The sequence below is a fragment of the Hemitrygon akajei genome, chromosome 17 (genome assembly GCF_048418815.1).
Source record: "Hemitrygon akajei chromosome 17, sHemAka1.3, whole genome shotgun sequence".
In the NCBI taxonomy this organism is placed as follows: domain Eukaryota; kingdom Metazoa; phylum Chordata; class Chondrichthyes; order Myliobatiformes; family Dasyatidae; genus Hemitrygon; species Hemitrygon akajei.
In genome coordinates, this window is record NC_133140.1 from 49,542,312 (window position 1) to 49,562,528 (window position 20,217).

The 20,217-nt window shown below is 40.7% G+C and overlaps 1 protein-coding gene across 3 annotated transcripts in view; it reads left to right on the plus strand.

Moving 5' to 3' along the window:
- The window catches only part of mylk3 (myosin light chain kinase 3), an 84,780-nt gene that overhangs the window by 42,350 nt on the left and 22,213 nt on the right, over window positions 1-20,217 (plus strand). For all 3 annotated transcript variants that reach the window (XM_073070085.1, XM_073070083.1, XM_073070084.1), the window contains exons 3-9: window positions 3,005-3,479; window positions 6,124-6,641; window positions 6,752-6,857; window positions 14,287-14,380; window positions 16,309-16,418; window positions 18,802-18,943; window positions 19,478-19,548. In XM_073070085.1, coding sequence (XP_072926186.1) covers window positions 3,005-3,479; window positions 6,124-6,641; window positions 6,752-6,857; window positions 14,287-14,380; window positions 16,309-16,418; window positions 18,802-18,943; window positions 19,478-19,548 — 1,516 coding nt within the window. The remainder of the gene's footprint in view (window positions 1-3,004; window positions 3,480-6,123; window positions 6,642-6,751; window positions 6,858-14,286; window positions 14,381-16,308; window positions 16,419-18,801; window positions 18,944-19,477; window positions 19,549-20,217) is intronic.

Genomic DNA, 20,217 nt, shown 5'->3' on the forward strand with positions numbered 1-20,217 from the left:
ATAGTCCAGCCCAGACTGGAATCACAGTCTTAAACTCCAAGGGGGTTGCAGCAGGTTTCTCTAAAATCTTAATGGCCAGAAGAAATCACGCAAAAATAGAAGCTATTACATGTTCGTTGAACCAGAAATAAGGAAGATAACTGAGGCTTGATGTGCCTTGTCTGCATTATCTCACAGCTCTCTCATCAGGAAGCAGCTCTTAAATATAACTACACTTTCCAAGATTGACTTTTTGAGAACAGTGCAGGAACTAGCATGAGCTTATATTTATGTTTTCTGAGATCACAGAGAAATGTTCAGTACGAACAACTGCAATGTATCTGTAAGAAGGGAAAAACTGCAGATGCTGAAAACACGAGCAACACACAAAAAATGTTGGAGGAAATCTTATTAGAGCTGTTGGGGAGGGTTCAAACTAATTTGGCAGGGCGATGGGACCGGAGTGAAGGGACTCAGGATAGGACAGACGGTAAAAAAAGCAAAGATAGCATGCAGTCAGACTGTCAGGAAGGGCAGGCAGATGATAGGACAAAATTGCAGCCAGCAGGGTGAGCATCAGTGCATTAGGAATGCAGAATCACTAGAAGAATGAGGGGGGTTCTCATTGAAACCTTTTGAATGTTGAAAGACCTAAACAGAGTGGATGTGGAAAGGATGTTTTCCATGATGGGGGAGCCTAGGACAGAGGGCACAGCCTCAGGATAGAGGGGTGTTCACTTAAAAAAGAAATGCAGAGAAATTCCTTTAGCCAGAGGGTGATGAATTTGAGGAATTTGTTACCACAGGCAGATGTGGAGGCTGGGTCGTTGGGTGTAATTAAGGCAGAGATTGATACATTCTTGATTGGACACGGATCAAAGATTACGGGGAGAAGGCTGGGGAATGAGGCTGAGGAGGGAATAGAAAAGGATCAGCCATGATTAAATGGTGGAGCAGACTCGATGGGTGATATGGCCCAATTCTGTTCCTATGTCTTATGGTCTAACTCAGCAGGCCAGGTAGCATCTATGGAAAAAAGTAAACAGTAAACGCTTCAGGCTGAGACCCAAAGCGTCAACAGTTTGCTCTTTTCCACCGATGCTGCCTGGCCTGCTGAGTTCCTCCAGCACTTTTCGTGTGTTGCAAAGAATCTGTAATGTTCTCGAGGACAGCATCAGCCTTGCCTTGGGATCCCTGACGTTCGCTCTGCTGGAACGAGCAACATCTGCTATTTTACCACTTACAATTGCTTTGCAGAAATCAAGAATGTAGGGAATCTGTGAGTTTTGATTGTCCTGACTTTGACATTTATACGTAGAAGGTGCATGCGGATACAGTATAGGGTCCAAAAGTGCAGGCATTTATACAGTCAATGTACATGATGAACTCTACCAATACTCTTTTGAAATTGGCATGTATGCTCAAAATTGCATTAGGGAAATTGCTAACTTTGTTGTAATGTTGGAAAAGAGCATAGATGAATATCTGGCTTCCCCTTCCTGTTAATCACTGTGTAACGGCAATGTACTGATAAACACGATGCTATTAAAGCTTGGGGTGCCAGAGTTCAGTAATATTCAGAGTCATATTCAGAGTCATCTGTAAGGAATCAGTATGTCCACCCTGTGGAACGTGTGAGTTTTCTCCGGGTCCTCCGGTTTTCTCCCACAGTCCAGAGACTTACTGGTTAGTAGGTTAATTGGTCATTGTAACTTGTCCCATGATTAGGCTAGGGTTAAAAATCGGTGTTGTTGGGTGGTGTGGCTTAAAGGGCCAGAAGGTCCTGTTCTGCATTCTGTCTCTAAGTAAACTAAATACATAAGAATTTCAGACAAGACCTAAGATCAGGTTGGTTTGTCTCCAAATGCAAAAGTCTAACCACGACCCCCAGATTTCAGCACGGCCACTGCTGAGATCCCCATACCATTACAATCTGGAGTCTATCCTAGAGGGGAAATTCATCTCTTTAAACCATACATACATTCTTACACAACTGTTTCCCCATCTTTTATTAATTTTATCTGAAATTTATTAACCATTGTACACTGAATTAAGGTAAATCTTTAAATCAGGTCTTGTGCTTCATCTTGAAACTGACCATTGTAGACAGTGGTGCTTTAAATTGACCAGCACTTCTCTGCCCAAGTAGTAAATCAAAGGAGTAATATTATGACATGGAAATAAATGGAGTTGTGGCCTGGATGCATGGACTTGATTGGATGAATGGCCTCCTTGTAAGTCCTGAAAAGTATAAAGTATGAAATAAACATCTGTGCGACTCTAAATGTCAATGTAAATGCCCAGCTCTTAGAGCAGGTCAGAGACTCGTCCCTGCAATGAGTGGCTCATCTCCCCATTTGACAAAGTCTTTCTGGCACTGAGCAAGCACGGATCACTAGAATGAGAGAGTAGACTCCTCTTGCCTTACAGGTTTCACTGATCTCACGTGGAAGAAATCCACCATCCTCACTCAGAGTTGCCCTTGTGTGATTCCAGAACCTCAGCAATATGATTGACTCCGAAAATGATTTCTAAAATATTCTAGATAGCTGCACTGTTCAGGGGCAAAGAGGGATGAGCAATAAAGACTGATCTTGCCAGTTATGTACTTAAGTACTCAGAAATACATAAAAATATATAACCTGCCTATAAATATTCCAAACCTCAATTAAATCCTACACCCTTTATCCAATGTTTAATACAAAGCTCTCTGTCAAATTGACTTTGCTAAAGCTGCCAAGTCAGTATAGCCCACTTTCACCCGATAAACAGTATATTTCAACTTTTCTGCTGTCTCTTTCATTTCCGTAGATTACATTCCAAAATATATTTCTTTAATTTTGCCTTTAAAAAGGTTGCAGAATTGAATGGGAATCCATTTAGTGATGTTGAAACCATATATCCACATTGAAGCCAATTATCCACATTGGATAACAATCTCTCTGTATAATCTTAAATAACCGTAATAGGATCACATTGTTTATTAATGAAATGAAGTATATGTTGTTGAACGTTCCTTACTCAGGGAGCAATGAATGTGAAGGCACTCAGTCTTGTGCAAACAGCCAGAAATTTAAAGATGCAGAGAGCATTGTTCTAACTGAAGGACAGACAAGGCTTCATTGTAAAGAAGGAACCCCCACATGTCAGCCCTCAGAGACTGCAGCCAAGCACAAAGATTTGGGATGCGTTGACTCTCAAGGAGCTCCTGTGAAGACAAATAATTCTGGGGCGGCCAGCAGGAAAAAGGCATGTCTTGTAACAAGGAGAGTGAAGGAAAGTAAAGAATGCACACAGAGTCAGAAATCAGCAGAAGACCAGCAGAAAGAAATGACTAAAGTAAGCACAAAGAATGAGGAATATCAAGCTCAGAGGACTGAGGGAAGTGAGGGAAAGGAAAATGATAAGACCAAGGCTGCAATCACGACAGAAGCTCCAGAGATCATATTGGCTACTGACCAGTCAAAGTTTGATGAAAGCTCTACATCGCTTCCAGAAAGGTAATGATTATATCATCATAACGTCAATCTATTTTATGTCCTTGGCTTTTTTATGTTTGTATCTCTAGTTAACCCTAAATTAAGCTGTTAAAAAAATGAATGAAACAGGTTAGATGCAATAAAAATAACTGTAATCTTAAAGAACAATAGTCCTGATAAAGGGTTTCAGCCTGAAAGGTTGGCTGTATTTTTTTCCATAGATGCCATCTGACCTGCTGAGTTCCTCCATCATTTTGTGTACATAGCATTGTGCTTCTTATTATTGGGACTTCTGTTACCTACAAAAGATACTGTCATAACCAAGCCCCTTTTTGATTTTTTAAAGCAAATTGTTAATAACAAACACGAGGAAATCTGCAGAGGCTGGAAATTCAAGCAACACACACAAAATGCTGGTGGAACGCAGCAGGCCAGGCAGCATCTACAGGAAGAAGCACTGTCCTGACAAAGGGTCTCGGCTCGAAACGTCGACAGTGCTTCTTCCTATAGATGCTGCCTGGCCTGCTGCGTTCCACCAGCATTTTGTTTGTGTTGCTTGTTAATAACAAGTCATTTTTACTTAATTAGACAGGAACTACTATCCAGCCACATTATTTTCTTTTATTGCAAAATTCAGAAAATGCCCTGATTGTAGCATTCAGGGTTTCTTTAAAGTTTCTTGGATTTCTGTCTGCACAATTTTCTAATAAATCTATTCCATCTGTTTACCATTCCCAGTGTAGCAAAAAAAAAGACATGAAATATTTAACTTTTGACAATCTTAATCTATGTCTTCATGTTCAGTTCTTATCAACAAAATTACAATGTTCCACTTCACCTTTATCATTCGCTCAACTACTGCGACCCTCTATAAGACATTAGGACTGGTTTGCTGCACGCTTCCATCATCTACAGCGCCTACTGATATTATTGTGCTTGCCTTCCTGGAAAATTCCAAAGCAACACACATTCAAAATGCTGGAGGAAATCAGCAGGTCAGGCAGCCTCTGTGGAAGTGAATAGACAGTCGATGTTTCGGGCTGACTTAGCTTATTATGATCTCAATGACATAATTTGCTTATAATTAAGTGCGGTTCCACCAAGATCCACTGGAAATGTAAATAGCTTAAATTAAGTAGATGATTGTAGCACTGCGTCTCGTTAAGATACAGAGGGAGTTTGACACTGCTGCCACATTTAGAGTTAATGCAGCAAGTCCTAGATGGCTTGAGTCAGTATTTAGTTGCACAACAGGCTGTCTAGGATTAACAATTTTAATAAGTTATTCTAAGAGTTTCACTGAAACCTTTAAACTTAATGAAGTAATACATGCAGAGGTTTTGATTTCCAAGCATGCTCCAATTTTCTTCTAATTGATGGCGTATTAATATTTATTGAATTTGTGTATTCGTGTGAATACTGAAGATGAATAATGAACGGCTAAGCAATTGCATGTTATTCTGTAAGTGACCCTATGAATTGAAAACTGTTATGTATAATTATGATGCGGTAGAAACACTTTAATCAATTAAAACCTGCCTATCTATTCTCCATGTGTTACGACCCATGCCGACCTTATCAGAATGGGGTCATGACTCATAAATTTGAAGCTAATTAACCAAATATTAGTGTGATAGAGGCATTTATATGTGGACGGAGGCCAGTCAAACCTCTGAACTTGCTTGGGTTCTCTACAAGGATAATCTAGTTAGATCCATTCCCTGCCTAATTTCCTTAAACCTCTCTAGCTTTACTCCGTGAACAATTCTCTTCTGAATGGGACAATCGAATCGGTTTCCAACCATCTTTCGGGTGGTGAATTCCAGATCAAGAGGAAAGCCCCAATAATTTAGATGTGTTTCAGCCACTAGCTCTCTGGGTCCTGGCCTCTCATTTTTCTTCCTTCTTTGTATCCTAATTGCCTTGATTGCCAATTGTGGTGTGATTTCACCATTTGAAGATGAGGAATTCCACTGACTCAGCAGCACTATTGCCAGAGCAACACATTGTAGGCCAATCTCTTTGACATCTCATTTGCAAGACACAGCTTCCTGTTTATTCAACCTTTTGTCATTTTCTGTTATCCTTTGTTTGGTGGCTCTTTTTTGTGCCTCCTCCAATATAGAGTCATAGCATGGATACAGGCTATTCGGCCCAACTAGTCCATGCTGGCCACAGTGCCTACCCGGCTTGTCCCAATTCCATAGGTTCAACCCATATCCCTCTAGGCACCACTCCACCATGTACACTAAATTGTACTATTGCATCTGCCTCAACCACTTTGTCTGATATCTTTCATATATCTCAACAACCAGAAACAAAACGGGCAAGTCTAAGCAATACTGTTATCATATTCTAATGCTTCGTTATGCATTTTATACTCTGCCGTTCAAAAAGGCACATACAGGTTGTGTTGGTATCAAAGAAGTTTAATTTTACTTCAAAAAAAATTTCTAATGTTATATGAAAAGCTGATTAAGGGTGTTTATTAAGAGATAAATTGTCTTCAAATGAGGTAATTCTATTACCCCCCCAAAGCCTGTATACATGCTTTCTTCTACATATTATCTCAGGACCTTGTGAATAGAGAAAAAAAATCAGGATTTACTTCTGTATAAATCATTGCAAACACTGCTCTTTATGCTGCACTGCAACTATTTTACAGGACTTCTGGCTCAATAAAGAGAAGGCCATCCAAGCCTACCGAGGCAGTGAATCTGGGTGTTAAGGTCACCAAAGAAAATGAGCCTATAAATTTTAAAGAGCTGAAGGAACCCCTCAAAAAGCTCAACGAACAGCAAAAGGCAACAGACATCGCAAAATCTGATTTATGGCAGAAATCAGCAAAGGGAACAAAACCCATCACTGCGGCAGCAGATGTGAGAGTCAGCAAACCTTCCAAACAGTCTGAAAACCAGGAACAAGCTTCACAAGGCATCAAAACCCAATCAGGTCAGAAAAGTGAGGGAAGCATTCAGGGTTGTCAGAATCAAACAGAAAACCACTGTGATTCACAAAAAGGTGGCGAATCAAGAGATTCTGAAGAGCCCCTGACGGCCAGCAAAGAACCTGACAAAGTGAGTGAACTGGCAAAGGGAGAAACAGATTCCACAGGCACCACAGCCAAAGCAGAGAAAACACAGGGAGATGTTGAAAAGTCAGAAGATTTCAAAATCATTATCGGTGGGTTGACTTTTCATAAACTAGATGTCATTTCCAACGCACTTCACTTTCAATGTTATTTCTGAAACCACCTGTAATGCCTGTTTTAAAGTTTTGATTTTGTTTCTCAGATGATAGTCCATCACCACCAGCCCCTTTCAGTCATCGTATTGTGTCCACCAAACAAATTCAAGTCGCCTCCGTATACACCGTTCACCATGAAGAGGTGCTAGGAGGGTAGGTGTTCCTCGATTTTTCAGATAATTTTTTCAGATTTTGGTCAACTACTGATGAAGGAGTTGCTGAAGAAGACATGACTACAAAGCGGTTTGATAGCAATGTAATTATTAAATAACTATTTACCGTTGAGGAATGTAATCCCAGAAATCACTATTTAAAAATGTATGTAAAAGGATTCTAAATTGCACAACACACACAAAATGCTGGTGGAACACAGCAGGCCAGGCAGCATCTATAGGAAGAAGCGCTGTCGACGTTTCCGGCCGAGACCCTTCGTCAGGACTAACTGAAAGGAAAGGTAGTAAGAGATTTGAAAGTAGGAGCGGGAGGGAAAAATGCAAAATGATAGGAGAAGACAGGAGGGGGTGAAGTGAAGCTGAGATCTGGAAAGGTGATTGGCAAAAGGGATACAGAGCTGGAGAAGGGAAAGGATCATGGGACGGGAGGCCTAGGGAGAAGGAATGGTGGGAGGGGAGCACCAGAGGGAGATGGAGAACAGGCAGAGTGATGAGCAGAGAGAGAGAAGAAAAAGGGGGGGGGGGACTAAATATATCAGGGATGGGGTAAGAAGGGGAGGGGGGCATTAACGGAAGTTAGAAAAGTCAATGTTCATGCCATCAGGTTGGAGGCTACCCAGACGGTACATTACACAATATTTTTTACATCCATAGTGTCAAGTACAGACCTGTCAAATGATTTTGTTATTGTTAGAGAACAGAATTCAGTTTTGTTCAGTCTTGCTTCTCATCACACCATATTCAGTCACTTCTCAGAAATTCATGGTAAAATATTAATAATCATTTTACAATTATATTGTAAACTTCTTCGATCCCTGAGTTAGGCAAGAAGGCCTGGAACTAAATAGTAACCTCTGTTAATATGTAGATATTAATTGAAGATAAAATCTTTCACCACTTCCCTCACCTACTGGAACCTAAAACAGTCTGCTAGATCTCAGTTTTAGAATAGCAAGCTGGGAGAGTTGACACTACTAACTGAACCTCATTCCACCAAGAACAGTTGCTCCAACTGAAGAGGACAATAAACTAAATTTCCATAGACACTGCCTGACCTGTTGAGTTCATCTAGCATTTTGTGTGTGTTGCTCTAGATTTGTAGCATCTGCAGAATCTCTTGTGTTAGTAAACAACAAATAACTGGGAGTAAGATGTTACTAGATACATTTATTTTTAAAATGTTTTAAATAATATTATGCAACACAGGTTGTATCCACTAGGCTATTCAAGATGTAATGAACAGAACAGAAATTTTAATTAAGTAGCAGTTTGTGTTCCACTGTTCCGCGCCTACCCCAGCTTTTCCATTGGCATTTTTCAACATCGGCCAATTTCTACCAAATTTACAATAATGTAATCCATAGGTTCTCGACCCTTTTCTGCTTGTGACCCACTTCTGATTTTTATTTATCTTTGCTTCAAGGTTTCAAAGATAGATTTAATGTCAGAGAAGTGTATACAATATGCATCCTGAAATGCTTTTTCTTCGCGACCATCCAAGAAAACAGAGGGGTGTCCCCAAAGGATGAATGACAGTTAAATGTTAGAACCCCAAAGTTCCCCCAGCTTCCCCCTCCCGTGCATAAGTGGCAGCAAGCAACAATACCCCCCAATGGCAAAAAAAAAGCATCGGCACCCACCATCGAGCACACACGCGTGAGCAAAGCAACAGCAAAGACACAGACTTGCCGTACTTCAAAGATTACATTGTTCACCAGGAATTTGACATACCACCGGCTCTCTCTCTCCCTAATAAGGGCAAAAGAGGTGTCTCCGTTTCACAGCGAGAGGGTAAACATAATGAACAACTCGCTGGTTTACGATGTTAAAAGTCCATGGCGTCGCTTTTTCCGAGCTCCGTGCCCAAAGATCTCGGGTCTCTGGGCACACAGCCATAGATCTCCCATCTCCCACAACACACCAGTCTTCTGCTTGGACACCGACCTCCGATCCCCCCGTCTCCACAGCCACGAAATCTCGGTCATCCGAAGGTGAGCGGAGCTGTTAACCCGAACCCTTGGCATGCCAAACGACGGCCAGTTATGAAACCCTGAGAGCGGGTCCCATTCCTGCAAAGAACCATAGTCAGTGTGTAACTCCAGGTCAGGGTCTTCAAAAGAACACTGAAAGGGAAAAATAGAGATATTAAAGATGGAAGTAGAGCTGTTTCTGAAGACGCAAGCAAAGGGGTCGCCGTTAGGCGCCATTAACCCTCCTGAACTCCGCCTTTGTGGCTCCCCCCCATCCTCCCCAGTCTCTGTTGCTTTTTGGTGAGCTGTACCAATTATTCTAATATACAGTCGATATTTCTGTTTTAACAGTAATAGGTATTATATGTTAAATATAATGTTACAGGTGTCTATGAAAAATAAAACTATATTTCAGAGCTCCAAATAGGATATTTTATTTTATTTATAATATACACTGTATAATATTCTAGAAACATAGAAAATAGGTGCAGGAGTAGGCCATTTGGCCCTTTGAGCCTGCACCGCCATTCAGTATGATCATGACTGATCATCCAACTCAGAACCCTGTACCTGCTTTCTCTACATACCCCCTGATCCCTTTAGCCACAAGGGCTATATCTAACTTCCTCTTAACTATAGCCAATGAACCAGCCTCAACTGTTTCCTGTGGCAGAGAATTCCACACATTCACCACTCTCTGTGTGAAGAAGTTTTTCCTCATCTCGGTCCTAAAAGGCTTCCCCTTTATCCTTAAACTGTGACCCCTCGTTCTGGACTTCCCCAGCATCGGAAACGATCTTCCTGCATCTAGACTGTCCAATCCCTTTAGAATTTTATACATTTCAATAAGATCCCCCCTCAATCTTCTAAATTCCAGTGAGTATAAGCCTAGTCGATCCAGTCTTTCTTCATATGAAAGTCCTGCCATCCCAGGAATCAATCTGGTGAACCTTCTCTGTACTCCCTCTATGGCAAGAATGTCTTTCCTCAGATTTGGGGACCAAAACTGCACACAATATTCTAGGTGCGGTCTCACCAAGGCCTTGTACAACTGCAGTAGAACCTACCTGCTCCTGTACTCAAATCCTTTTGCTATGAATGCCAACATACCATTTGCCTTTTTCACCACCTGCTGTACCTGCATGCCCACCTTCAATGACTGGTGTACAATGACACCCAGGTCTCGTTGCATCTCCCCTTTCCCTAATCGGCCACCATTCAGATAATAATCTGTTTTCCTGTTCTTGCAACCAAAGTGGATAACCTCACATTTATCCACATTAAATTGCATCTGCCATGAATTTGCCCACTCACCTAACCTATCCAAGTCACCCTGCATCCTCTTAGCATCCTCCTCACAGCTAACACCGCCGCCCAGATTTGTGTCATCCGCAAACTTGGAGATGCTGCATTTAATTCCCTTGTCTAAATCATTAATATATATTGTAAACAACTGGGGTCCCAGCACTGAGCCTTGCAGTACCCCACTAGTCACTGCCTGCCATTCTGAAAAGGTCCCGTTTACTCCCACTCTTTGCTTCCTGTCTGCCAAACAATTCTCTATCCACATCAAAACTATACCCCCAATACCGTGTGCTTTAAGTTTGCACACTAATCTCCTGTGTAGGACCTTGTCAAAAGCCTTTTGAAAATCTAAATATACCACATCCACTGGCTCTCCCCTATCCACTCTACTAGTTACATCTTCAAAAAATTCTATAAGATTCGTCAGACGTGATCTTCCTTTCACAAATCCATGCTGACTTTGTCCGATGATTTCACCTCTTTCCAAATGTGCTGTTATCACATCTTTGATAACCGACTCTAGCATTTTCCCCACCACCGATGTCAGACTAACCGGTCTATAATTCCCCGGTTTCTCTCTCCCATCTTTTTTAAAAAGTGGGGTTACATTAACCACCCTCCAATCCTCAGGAACTAATCCAGAATCTAAGGAGTTTTGAAAAATTAACACTAATGCATCCACTATTTCTTGGGTTACTTCCTTAAGCACTCTGGGATGCAGACCATCTGGCCCTGGGGATTTATCTGCTTTTAATCCCTTCAATTTACCTAACACCACTTTCCTACTAACATGTATTTCCCTCAGTTCCTCCATCTCACTGGACCCTCGGTCCCTTACTATTTCCGGAAGATTATTTATGTCCTCCTTAGTGAAGACAGAACCAAAATAGTTATTCAATTGGTCTGCCATGCCTTTGTTCCCTATGATCAATTCACCTGTTTCTGACTGTAAAGGACCTACATTTGTCTTGACCAATCTTTTTCTTTTCAGGTATCTATAAAAGCTTTTACTGTCAGTTTTTATGTTCCCTGCCAGCTTTCTCTCATAATCTTTTTTCCCTTTCCTAATTAAGCCCTTTGTCCTTCTCTGCTGGTCTCTGAATTTCTCCCAGTCCTCAGGTGTGCCGCTTTCTTTTGCTAATTTATATGTTTCTTCTTTGGACTTGATACTATCCCTAATTTCCCTTGTCAGCCACGGGTGCACTACCTTCCCTGGTTTTTTCTTTTGCCAATCTGGAATGAACAATTGTTGTAGTTCATCCATGTGATCTTTAAATGCTTGCCATTGCATATCCACCATCAAACCTTTAAGTATCATTTGCCAGTCTATCTTAGCTAATTCACAACTCATACCTTCAAAGTTACCCTTCTTTAAGTTCAGAACCTTTGTTTCTGAATTAACTATGTCACTCTCCATCTTAATGAAGAATTCCACCATATTATCGTCACTCTTACCCAAGGGGTCTCGCACGACAAAATTGCTATCTAACCCTTCCTCATTGCTCAATACCCAATCTACAATGGCCTGCAATTCTTCCAACCAGCACTGAAAAAACGCTTAATGCTGTTACTTTGGGTATTTAGTGAGATCCTTGCGACTGATACGAACTAGCAAGCTTTTGAAAAACTGTAACTTGATTAAAGATAATTGAAGATCTCCTCTTTTCACAACATCAAGATGAGTACAGGCTTTTGATAGCAGGTGAAGAGTTTGACTAAAACCACATCCAACGAGAGAAGGGTTGGGGAATCCAATTAAAAACAACTTTGCTTTCTCCTGGAGCTGTGGAATATCACTAGTAATTCAGAAACTTTTGCTTGCTGTGTTTGGATTTTGCTTGAGCTGTTCTATCACTCTGCAGCTCAATAAGACATTCTTGCAATGTGATGTCAACACCATCCACATTCACCTCAAATGGATCCACCACCCAATCTGGATCATGCATCTCCAGCAGGTCTCTGACCTGAAGTTCCATATCAGACTGCGATTGTTTCAAATGATCAAGATATACAATTAGATTGTCATCTTGCAATTCTAGTTTACAAGTGGCCAGAGAGGGAAATTGCAGCAACTTGTGGCATACAATATTTGAGCTGAAACGTTTGTGACTTCCAAGAAAAGTGGCAATAATAGTCTCCCTGCATGATGTGAGATTGCAGTTTTTCCTTGTAACACACACAAAATGCTGGAGGAACTCAACAGGCCAGGCAGCATCTATGGAAAAAAAAGTACAGTTGATGGCTCGGGCTGAGAGCATTTTGTGTGTGTTGCTTGGATTTCCAGTATCTGCAGATTTTCTCTTGTTTGTAAGTTTATTTTTTGTAACTGTTTATTAAATTCAGTTTTTCAAATATATCTGTAGGGGTAAAATATGTCGGACTTTGCGGCAACAATTTGTTCTCCAAACTGCTAATCACTTAGAAAAGCTACAATACTATCTCAAAGGGCAACAAAATGAGGAAGACAATTACATTTTGATAAACATTGTATCTCTGTAAGCATTAGTAGCCATTCAAAATCTTTGTTTTCCTCACAAAGTTTGTTGAAAAAAGGCAATTTTGAAGGGCATTTGATTTGATGAAGTTGACCGCCATTATTCCAGCAGCAAGAGTATCATGTGACCATACACCCAATCTTTCTGCAGCCAAGTGCTGACATTGGACGATGCAGTGGATGCAAGAAACCAGCCTGGCACAGCAGTTTTTAAAATGAGCAATGAATGGGGGATTTTGTGGAAACTGTAGTGGGAGACAGTGATGCAGAGGTACACTTCATGTGTTCTTGCCTCTCTGCAGCTCAGCCATTTCTGACAGATGATCTTACTCCACCAACTGCAGCCTTCATGTTGTGTTTCTATAATTTATTATAACACACACGGGTCAGTAGAAGGCAAACAGACTGATGCACCATCAATAACTCACTCTGAGACGTAAGAAGCGAGATATCGGCTTTTATTGACTGGAAGAATGAACAACACTACATCCTGGAGAATGAGGCCGGGCTCAGGCCTCAATCACCTTTATACAGGGGTCTGTGGGAGGAGCCACAGGAGCAGTCCAGACAGGTATATGTAGTTCACCACACAGACCCATCCTCCTGCTGTGTACTCGTTGACTGGCCTTGCTGCAGACAGCCCCGCCCAATCAGCAGTTCATTTGTGATACTAATAACCGTCTTAATTAGATTTCCGCAACATGACCATGCCAGCCTTTCCACATCAATCCCCTTCTAGTTATCCAGAAACTTTGCTTGCTGTGTTTGGATTTTGCTTGAGCTCTTATATCACTCTGCAGCTCAATAAGACATTCTTGCAATGTGACGTCAACATCATTCACATTCCCCCCCCAAATGGATCCACCACCCAGTCTGGATCATGCATCTCCAGCAGGTCTCTGACCTGAAGTTCCACATCAGACTGCGATTGTTTCAAATGATCAAGATATACAATTAGATCGTCATCTTGCAATTCTAGTTTACGAGTGGCCAGAGAGGGAAATTGCAGCAACTTGTGGCATCTGATATTTGAGCTGAAAAGTTTGAGATTTCCAAGAAAAGTGGCAATAATAGTCTCCCTGCTTGATGTGAGATTGCAGTTTTTTCCTTGTAAGGGTTTTGTTAGAGAGTCGCACCCGCCTGCTCACTGTATAATCAGTGATTTGTGGTTGGATGTGGAGCAGGGCTTAGCAGGGTGCAAACAGTGATTTGTGTATGGTCAAGCAAGAGCAGAGATAACAACCCCCCCACAAACAGGCTAAGCTGTTTTGTTGCCTCATTTGCATCATCTAGCATATTTTCCATGAATTTCATTCAGGGTTTTAATTAAATTACACATATTAATTTCTTTTTCATTCATATATTTTAGTAATATTTCATTTAAACACTAAACTTTTCATGGCCCAGTTAAAATCTCCTGTGGCCCCTACAAAATCAGGCATTGTCCTGGGAGTGGGAGTGCATATGGCCCATGTTGACAACCACTGACATAGTCCACTGTGCAGTGTAAAATTTTCTTTGTGGGCTTGGAAACATTGTCCTAACCACATAATAATGATGCTGTTAACAAAGATCATGTTAGCAAATGGTACAAATTCCAGTTGTTATGTAAATTAATTTTTATTTCTTTATATTGGTAGGGGTCGATTTGGCCAGGTTCATAAATGTGCGGAAACCTCAACAGGCCTTGAACTTGCTGCCAAAATAATAAAGGTTAAAGGACCAAAGGAGAGGGTAAATTCCATGCTTCAAATAATTTTCGTTCCTGTTTATCACTTCTCTCATTCAACTTAATTGCGGAAACCTGATGCTATTTCGTGCTGTAAGTTTGGTGGATGACACAGATTCCGATTTACATGTCTGTGCTTCATCTCTTGCTTGGTTTTCCTAATTGGGCCACTCCAACATTATTGTAGTGAACTACAGTGATTGTAATGAACTACATTATGTGAGTGTAAATCCCAGCATCACATCCGCCCTACGTTGCTAATAATGTTGTTTCCTCTTGGAAAACTCAGTACTATTTACAGGTCAGTTCTCTTCTTTTATCGTTTTGAAATTTTTATCATGCCCCAGCCTTATGGAGAAAGAGCACAGTCAGTGTTTCTTTCGTCCAGTGTTAGGCTACTCAGCTTGCTGTCTGCTGTTCTGTATTTGGCTAGAGGTAGAAGCATAAAAGTAAATGGTGTAACCCTTCCATTTGTTTTCGCTCCCTCTCCTTGGAGAACTGCCTAGCCTCAACCTGTTGGCACAGGTGAGAGTGAATATTGACAAAGTGCAAGCCTATTACAGCCCGGAACATTCTGGAGTTCAGAGTTTAGTTTCAGCAGCGCCTGTAAGGTGTTTGTACGTTCTTCCTGTGACTGAGTGGGTTTCTTCCAGGTGCTCTGGTTTCCTCCCACAGTCAGAAGATGTGCCGGTTCGTAGGTTAATTGTCCTCTGATCAGGCTAGTGATAACTAGGTGGGCTTCTGAACAGTGTGGCTCACTGGGCAGGAGGGTGTATCTCTAAGAATATAAATACTAAATTAAAGAGCCACCCTACCCTTTAGCTGGTGTTTGCCGTCAGTGGCATCGTAAGGCCAGGCCCACTGTTGCAGCTTTTACTGTGAATTGTGGCTGAATGATTCTTTTCCTGTGTAGTTCTTACATCTTCAAGGGATTTTGCTTGGAATCAGTTGCTGATTCCTGACATAATCCTCCATTTTTCTGACCAGTGCCTCAATATCCCAATTCAGCTAGGGTTCTCTAATCCTGTCAGCCTTGCCCTTCACTGTAACAGGAACATGTTGGCCTTGAACTCTGCCTATCTGACTTTTATAAACTTTCCTCTTGCCAAACATCCCTTTACCTGCTGATTGCCTCTTCCAATCAACTTTTGCAAGTTCCTGTCTGATCCCATTAAAATTAGCCTTGCCTCAGTTTAAGACTTCAACTTATGGACTAATCCTATATTTTTCCATAATTATTTAAAAAATAATGGAATGTCAGTACTGGTCCCAATGTGATCCCCTACTGACACTCCACACCCTGCTTCATTTCCCAATCAGAGGTGAAGTGTTGCACACTCACTTGTAGGGCCATATTACTTGAGAAAATTTACTTGGAAATCCTGGAGGAGGCATTGAAGCTTCATTGACATCCAGGCAGGAAAATTGCTCCGTGACCATCTTGGGAGGCAGCAACACTCTCATTCCCTCTCCCTCTTCCAGCGCCTTGTCCAGCTCCAAAGCTGATTTCCAAGAAGTATATCCAGAAATGCATCCATTATTGACAGCTTGTTCCCAAGTCTTGACATTAGCAAAAAGTCCATTAGCACTTTCCAAGCCTTTCTGAAGGCTTCTGAATCTTGAAACACCTGTCAAGACCACAAAGACTTGTGTACATTTGTACCAACAAACTTGGGAAGCCGATCAGAAAAAAAACTGAAGCTAATGACCCATTTAATAACCGAACAGAGGTTCAACTATGCCAGCTCAATAAGGATTTAGATAGAGCATCACCCTCTGTTAAAGTATTCTGCAAAATGTTGTATGAGATGATTTACCTTATAAATGTACATCTACATACTGAAAAATAGGCACCAGTGAACCTAACATTTCTTAGAATAAGCGTCACTGTTTTAAACATCCTGTTCTTAATCCGATTTGTCTTCTGGCTTAGGAAGAAGTAAAAAATGAAATATCTGTCATGAATCAGTTAAGTCATGTCAACCTGATCCAGCTTTATGATGCCTTTGAAGCCAGGAACAACGTCACCTTGATTATGGAATAGTAAGTGGTTTTGATAGTTGCACTGAAAATTACTTTACAATTCTGACATTGTTTGTGCTTTGCACTTTGGAGTCATTCATGCCAACCTCCTGAAATTGTTTGCCATGCAAATAGAACAACTATTGACTTGGGGAGCAACTTATCTTCTAATACCGCAATTGATAATGAATTGTTTATGAATTCATGCCTTAGCATCTGGGTGTGGGGTAGAACTCCTAGAATGGTCTGGGAAGGTTGTTTCTTCACTTTACAGGAACTTACGAGTGCATAATTTTTTTATTGCTTGAAATGCATGAAGCTTTGATACTATTTACTGTTCCACTGGTGGCAATTTGATGGGAATATGATTCAGCCTTCATAGGTTGGAACTTTGCTTCATCTCCAGGGAAGGGTAAACAGTTCTTCCAATGAATCTTAGCAGAAACAATCAGAAACCTGAAAAGCTGCCCACAAAATGATTCATGTAGTTATAAAAATAAAAATGGGAGGTGGCTGGGTGTATATTTGCTAATAGTCTGTTACTAACCTTTGTGACAGACTGAATCAAATGAGTACTAAGATTTCTGGCCTAAAAATTCTACTGCAGCCTTAGAGGTGGGTTCAACAGCTGGGGGCCTACAAATGTGTGTGCTGATCACTGATTCTTCCCTTAAAACTAGTTTATTAGGCTGGTGGCCACAGTCATAATTGAGTTTATTATGCATAATATTGGGGCCAAAATGTGAAAGGCCTGATCCTTTCAATGATCAGGTCCAGGATGGCTGTTGGATACCAATCTCTTGAGGGAGCGGTGGGATGGAGACTGGAATTTTCAGTGTTGTTGGATGATGGCAGGGTTGGAGAACTGGGATCAACATTAGGGTGCATGCAGATAGGGTTGGCGCAGTACAGGGCACCAGCGATACTAATTATCAACACAAGGAAGTGTGCAGAACCTGGAAATCCTGAAAAAGTGTCTCAGCCCAATATTTCAGCCATCTATTCATTTCCATGGAAGCAGCCTGACCCGCTGAGTTCCTCCAGCATTTTGTGTTTTACCAAGGATACTAGTAAAGAATATACTTACCTAGAACATGTTCTAGTCCAGTCCTGCACTGAAGTGACCATGTTATTGTCAGATAGGAGCAATCTGAGGACAGTATTGTTCATGTTCCTCTGCTATTGCACAGGAATGATGCCTTGTGCCCCAGATATGGAAAACATGTCAGTAGGTTAATTAAGTAAAATCTCATTACGTTTCCAGAATGAAATGAACCATCCTGGAAGTGGCAATTGAGCTCCAGCTCACTTTCAGTTCCATAGCCCTGGCCATAATGACATACTGGAGGAGAACGTTTCAGCACAAACACCTGTTCCATGTACTGAGCGCTTGACTCCCCAAGTCTTACCAACATAGATTTATATTCATGTACAGAGCTCAGTGGGCTTATTTTAATGACACGATTAAGCTGGGTGCCGTGTGAATACTGTGCATTATCCTCACCAGCACCCCTTCAATGATACCAGGGAGTTTATTTTAAATTGTTTTCATGATAAGGATACTTATGAATAAGACTCTACTTATGACTAAGTCCCTAGGCTGCATACCATTCAAATCTCTCAGTATTTAGTCATAGTTGCATCGGGGAGTGAAGAGCAGAACTCCAGTCAGTACTCCATCGTGTGGACGTACACAAATGCTGATAGCAGAGCACTTCATACGTACCTGCAATGAACTTTTTGCATATGTTCTATCTCAGGCATCAAAACTGCCTGAAACAGTTGTCAACATTAGGACAGAGACAGCAGCCTGAGTCAAGCCTATTCAAGAGACTTGGAGCTACAATTTCAATTGACATCTCACTGCAGTACTGAAAGCGTGTGATAATAATGGATGAGAAGTTAAATTAGGGCCCTATCTTCTCTCTCAGGTGTACGTAAAAGGCACACTACCCCCGAGGATAAGAATAAATAGCTAAAGTCTGAACCTTAATATATAGTTACTAATCTGGAATTAAACTTGTCATTAGTACCAATAGCTAAAGTGCATTAAACCCTACCGGAAGGAAATTTACCATCCTACCCCATTCTGTGCTATACGTGACTCCAGGTCTAACAGCGTGGCTGAATCTTGTCCAAGCAAGGCACACAGTTCGAAGAGCAGTTAGGAACAGGTGATAAATTCTGTCAGCATCCAAGAAGTTAAATTAAGAAGTTCTCAAGAAAATCATTAGGAAAGGGGGATGGAAAACCAGTGTGAGTGTTTTACAACCGCAACTCAAGACTAAATTCGAACAGCAAAACTCTAAATAAGTTTGCTTTTATTTCAAAATTCTGTTTTCTTTGCAATATATCTGTTTAATTGAAAGTGCTGTTAATTTAACTTACATTATATTGATTGTAGTGTTGGAGGTGGGGAACTGTTTGATCGAATCATTGATGAAAACTATAAGCTCACGGAATTGGACACCATCATCTTTGTGAAGCAGATCTGTGAAGGTATCCAATACGTACATCAACAGTATGTGCTGCATTTAGACCTGAAGGTACATTTTTTAAATTACATCTCTCTGTTTAGCAAAAAAAATTGAAATTAAAGAAAACAATAATCTCTTTGTGGTTCATGATTATCAAACTTGCATTTTTATTTTCAGTTTTTGATCTTTGGCTGTAATCTGGTTATGGTTTATTGGTAATCAACAGTAATTTTACTAACTTAAACAAAATGTAACTTTATAAAAGTTCTCTTCAGCCATCAAGTTTGAGATGTAATAATGAGATTGTTGGTCACTGCAGGCCTCTAAAGAGACACAGATCCTTGGAAGTAGGGAGAATGGTTGCTTGACAGGTAGTGGAATGGTGGAGATGTAGTCAGCAATTACAAAGGATAAAATAACCACTAAATATATAAATATTTTAAAAAATTGAATTAAAGTTCTTGTGAAACATTGGAATACATTTTGATCATTTTAATCTTGCTAGTCTTATGATTTATGGGCACGTTAAGGATGGATTGGACAGAGGCACTTACACGTACCAGAAGCTGTGACTTTACAAAAATGCCTTTCTTTTGTCTACAGCCAGAGAATATTTTGTGTGTAAACACCACAGGAAATCAAATCAAGATTATTGACTTTGGTCTGGCCAGAAGGTAAAGCTAACTTATATTCATTATAAATTATTTGATTTCAAGCATTCTAAGTTAAAACGATTGTAATAAAGCCCTGTTCATTGGTAAATAATAAGGTGCATTTTAAAATAAAGTACAATTCTAGATTTTGCAAAGACCTGTGTAGTTTATATGTGTACGTATTGGCAAATCTAGACCACCAGCTTCTGACATTTAATGAATATTGAAGTTGGTATCAGTGCTTCTATTTATAGAAGCAAAATTAGGCTAATTTCCTGGTCATTGACGCCATCTAGAGGCTATAACTGGAAATAGTGCAAAAACTCGAATTCTGCTTTGGAAGTGGAACCCTCTCAGTGTGCCTACAGATAAACACCAGGGGCGGAAAGGAAAATTAAGATATCCAGAGAGATGTCCAACGATTAGGAGTATTTTAAATTTTACTATCCTTATACTTTCTACTGGATATGTTTTGCTGTTTATACGTACATCCTGGCCTCCAGTTGAAACTCCCACTGGCAATAAATTTAAGTACAGTTTTCTTTTATTAGAGTTCCAAATTTTCTTCTGGCTTTGGGAAGATTAAGCACCCATTGAAGCACTTCCTGTATTGTTGGTCTGTAGTGGGGAAAGTCCCTTATACATGGGGTGACATAACAGAAAGAAAATCTGCACATCTGACTGAACTGG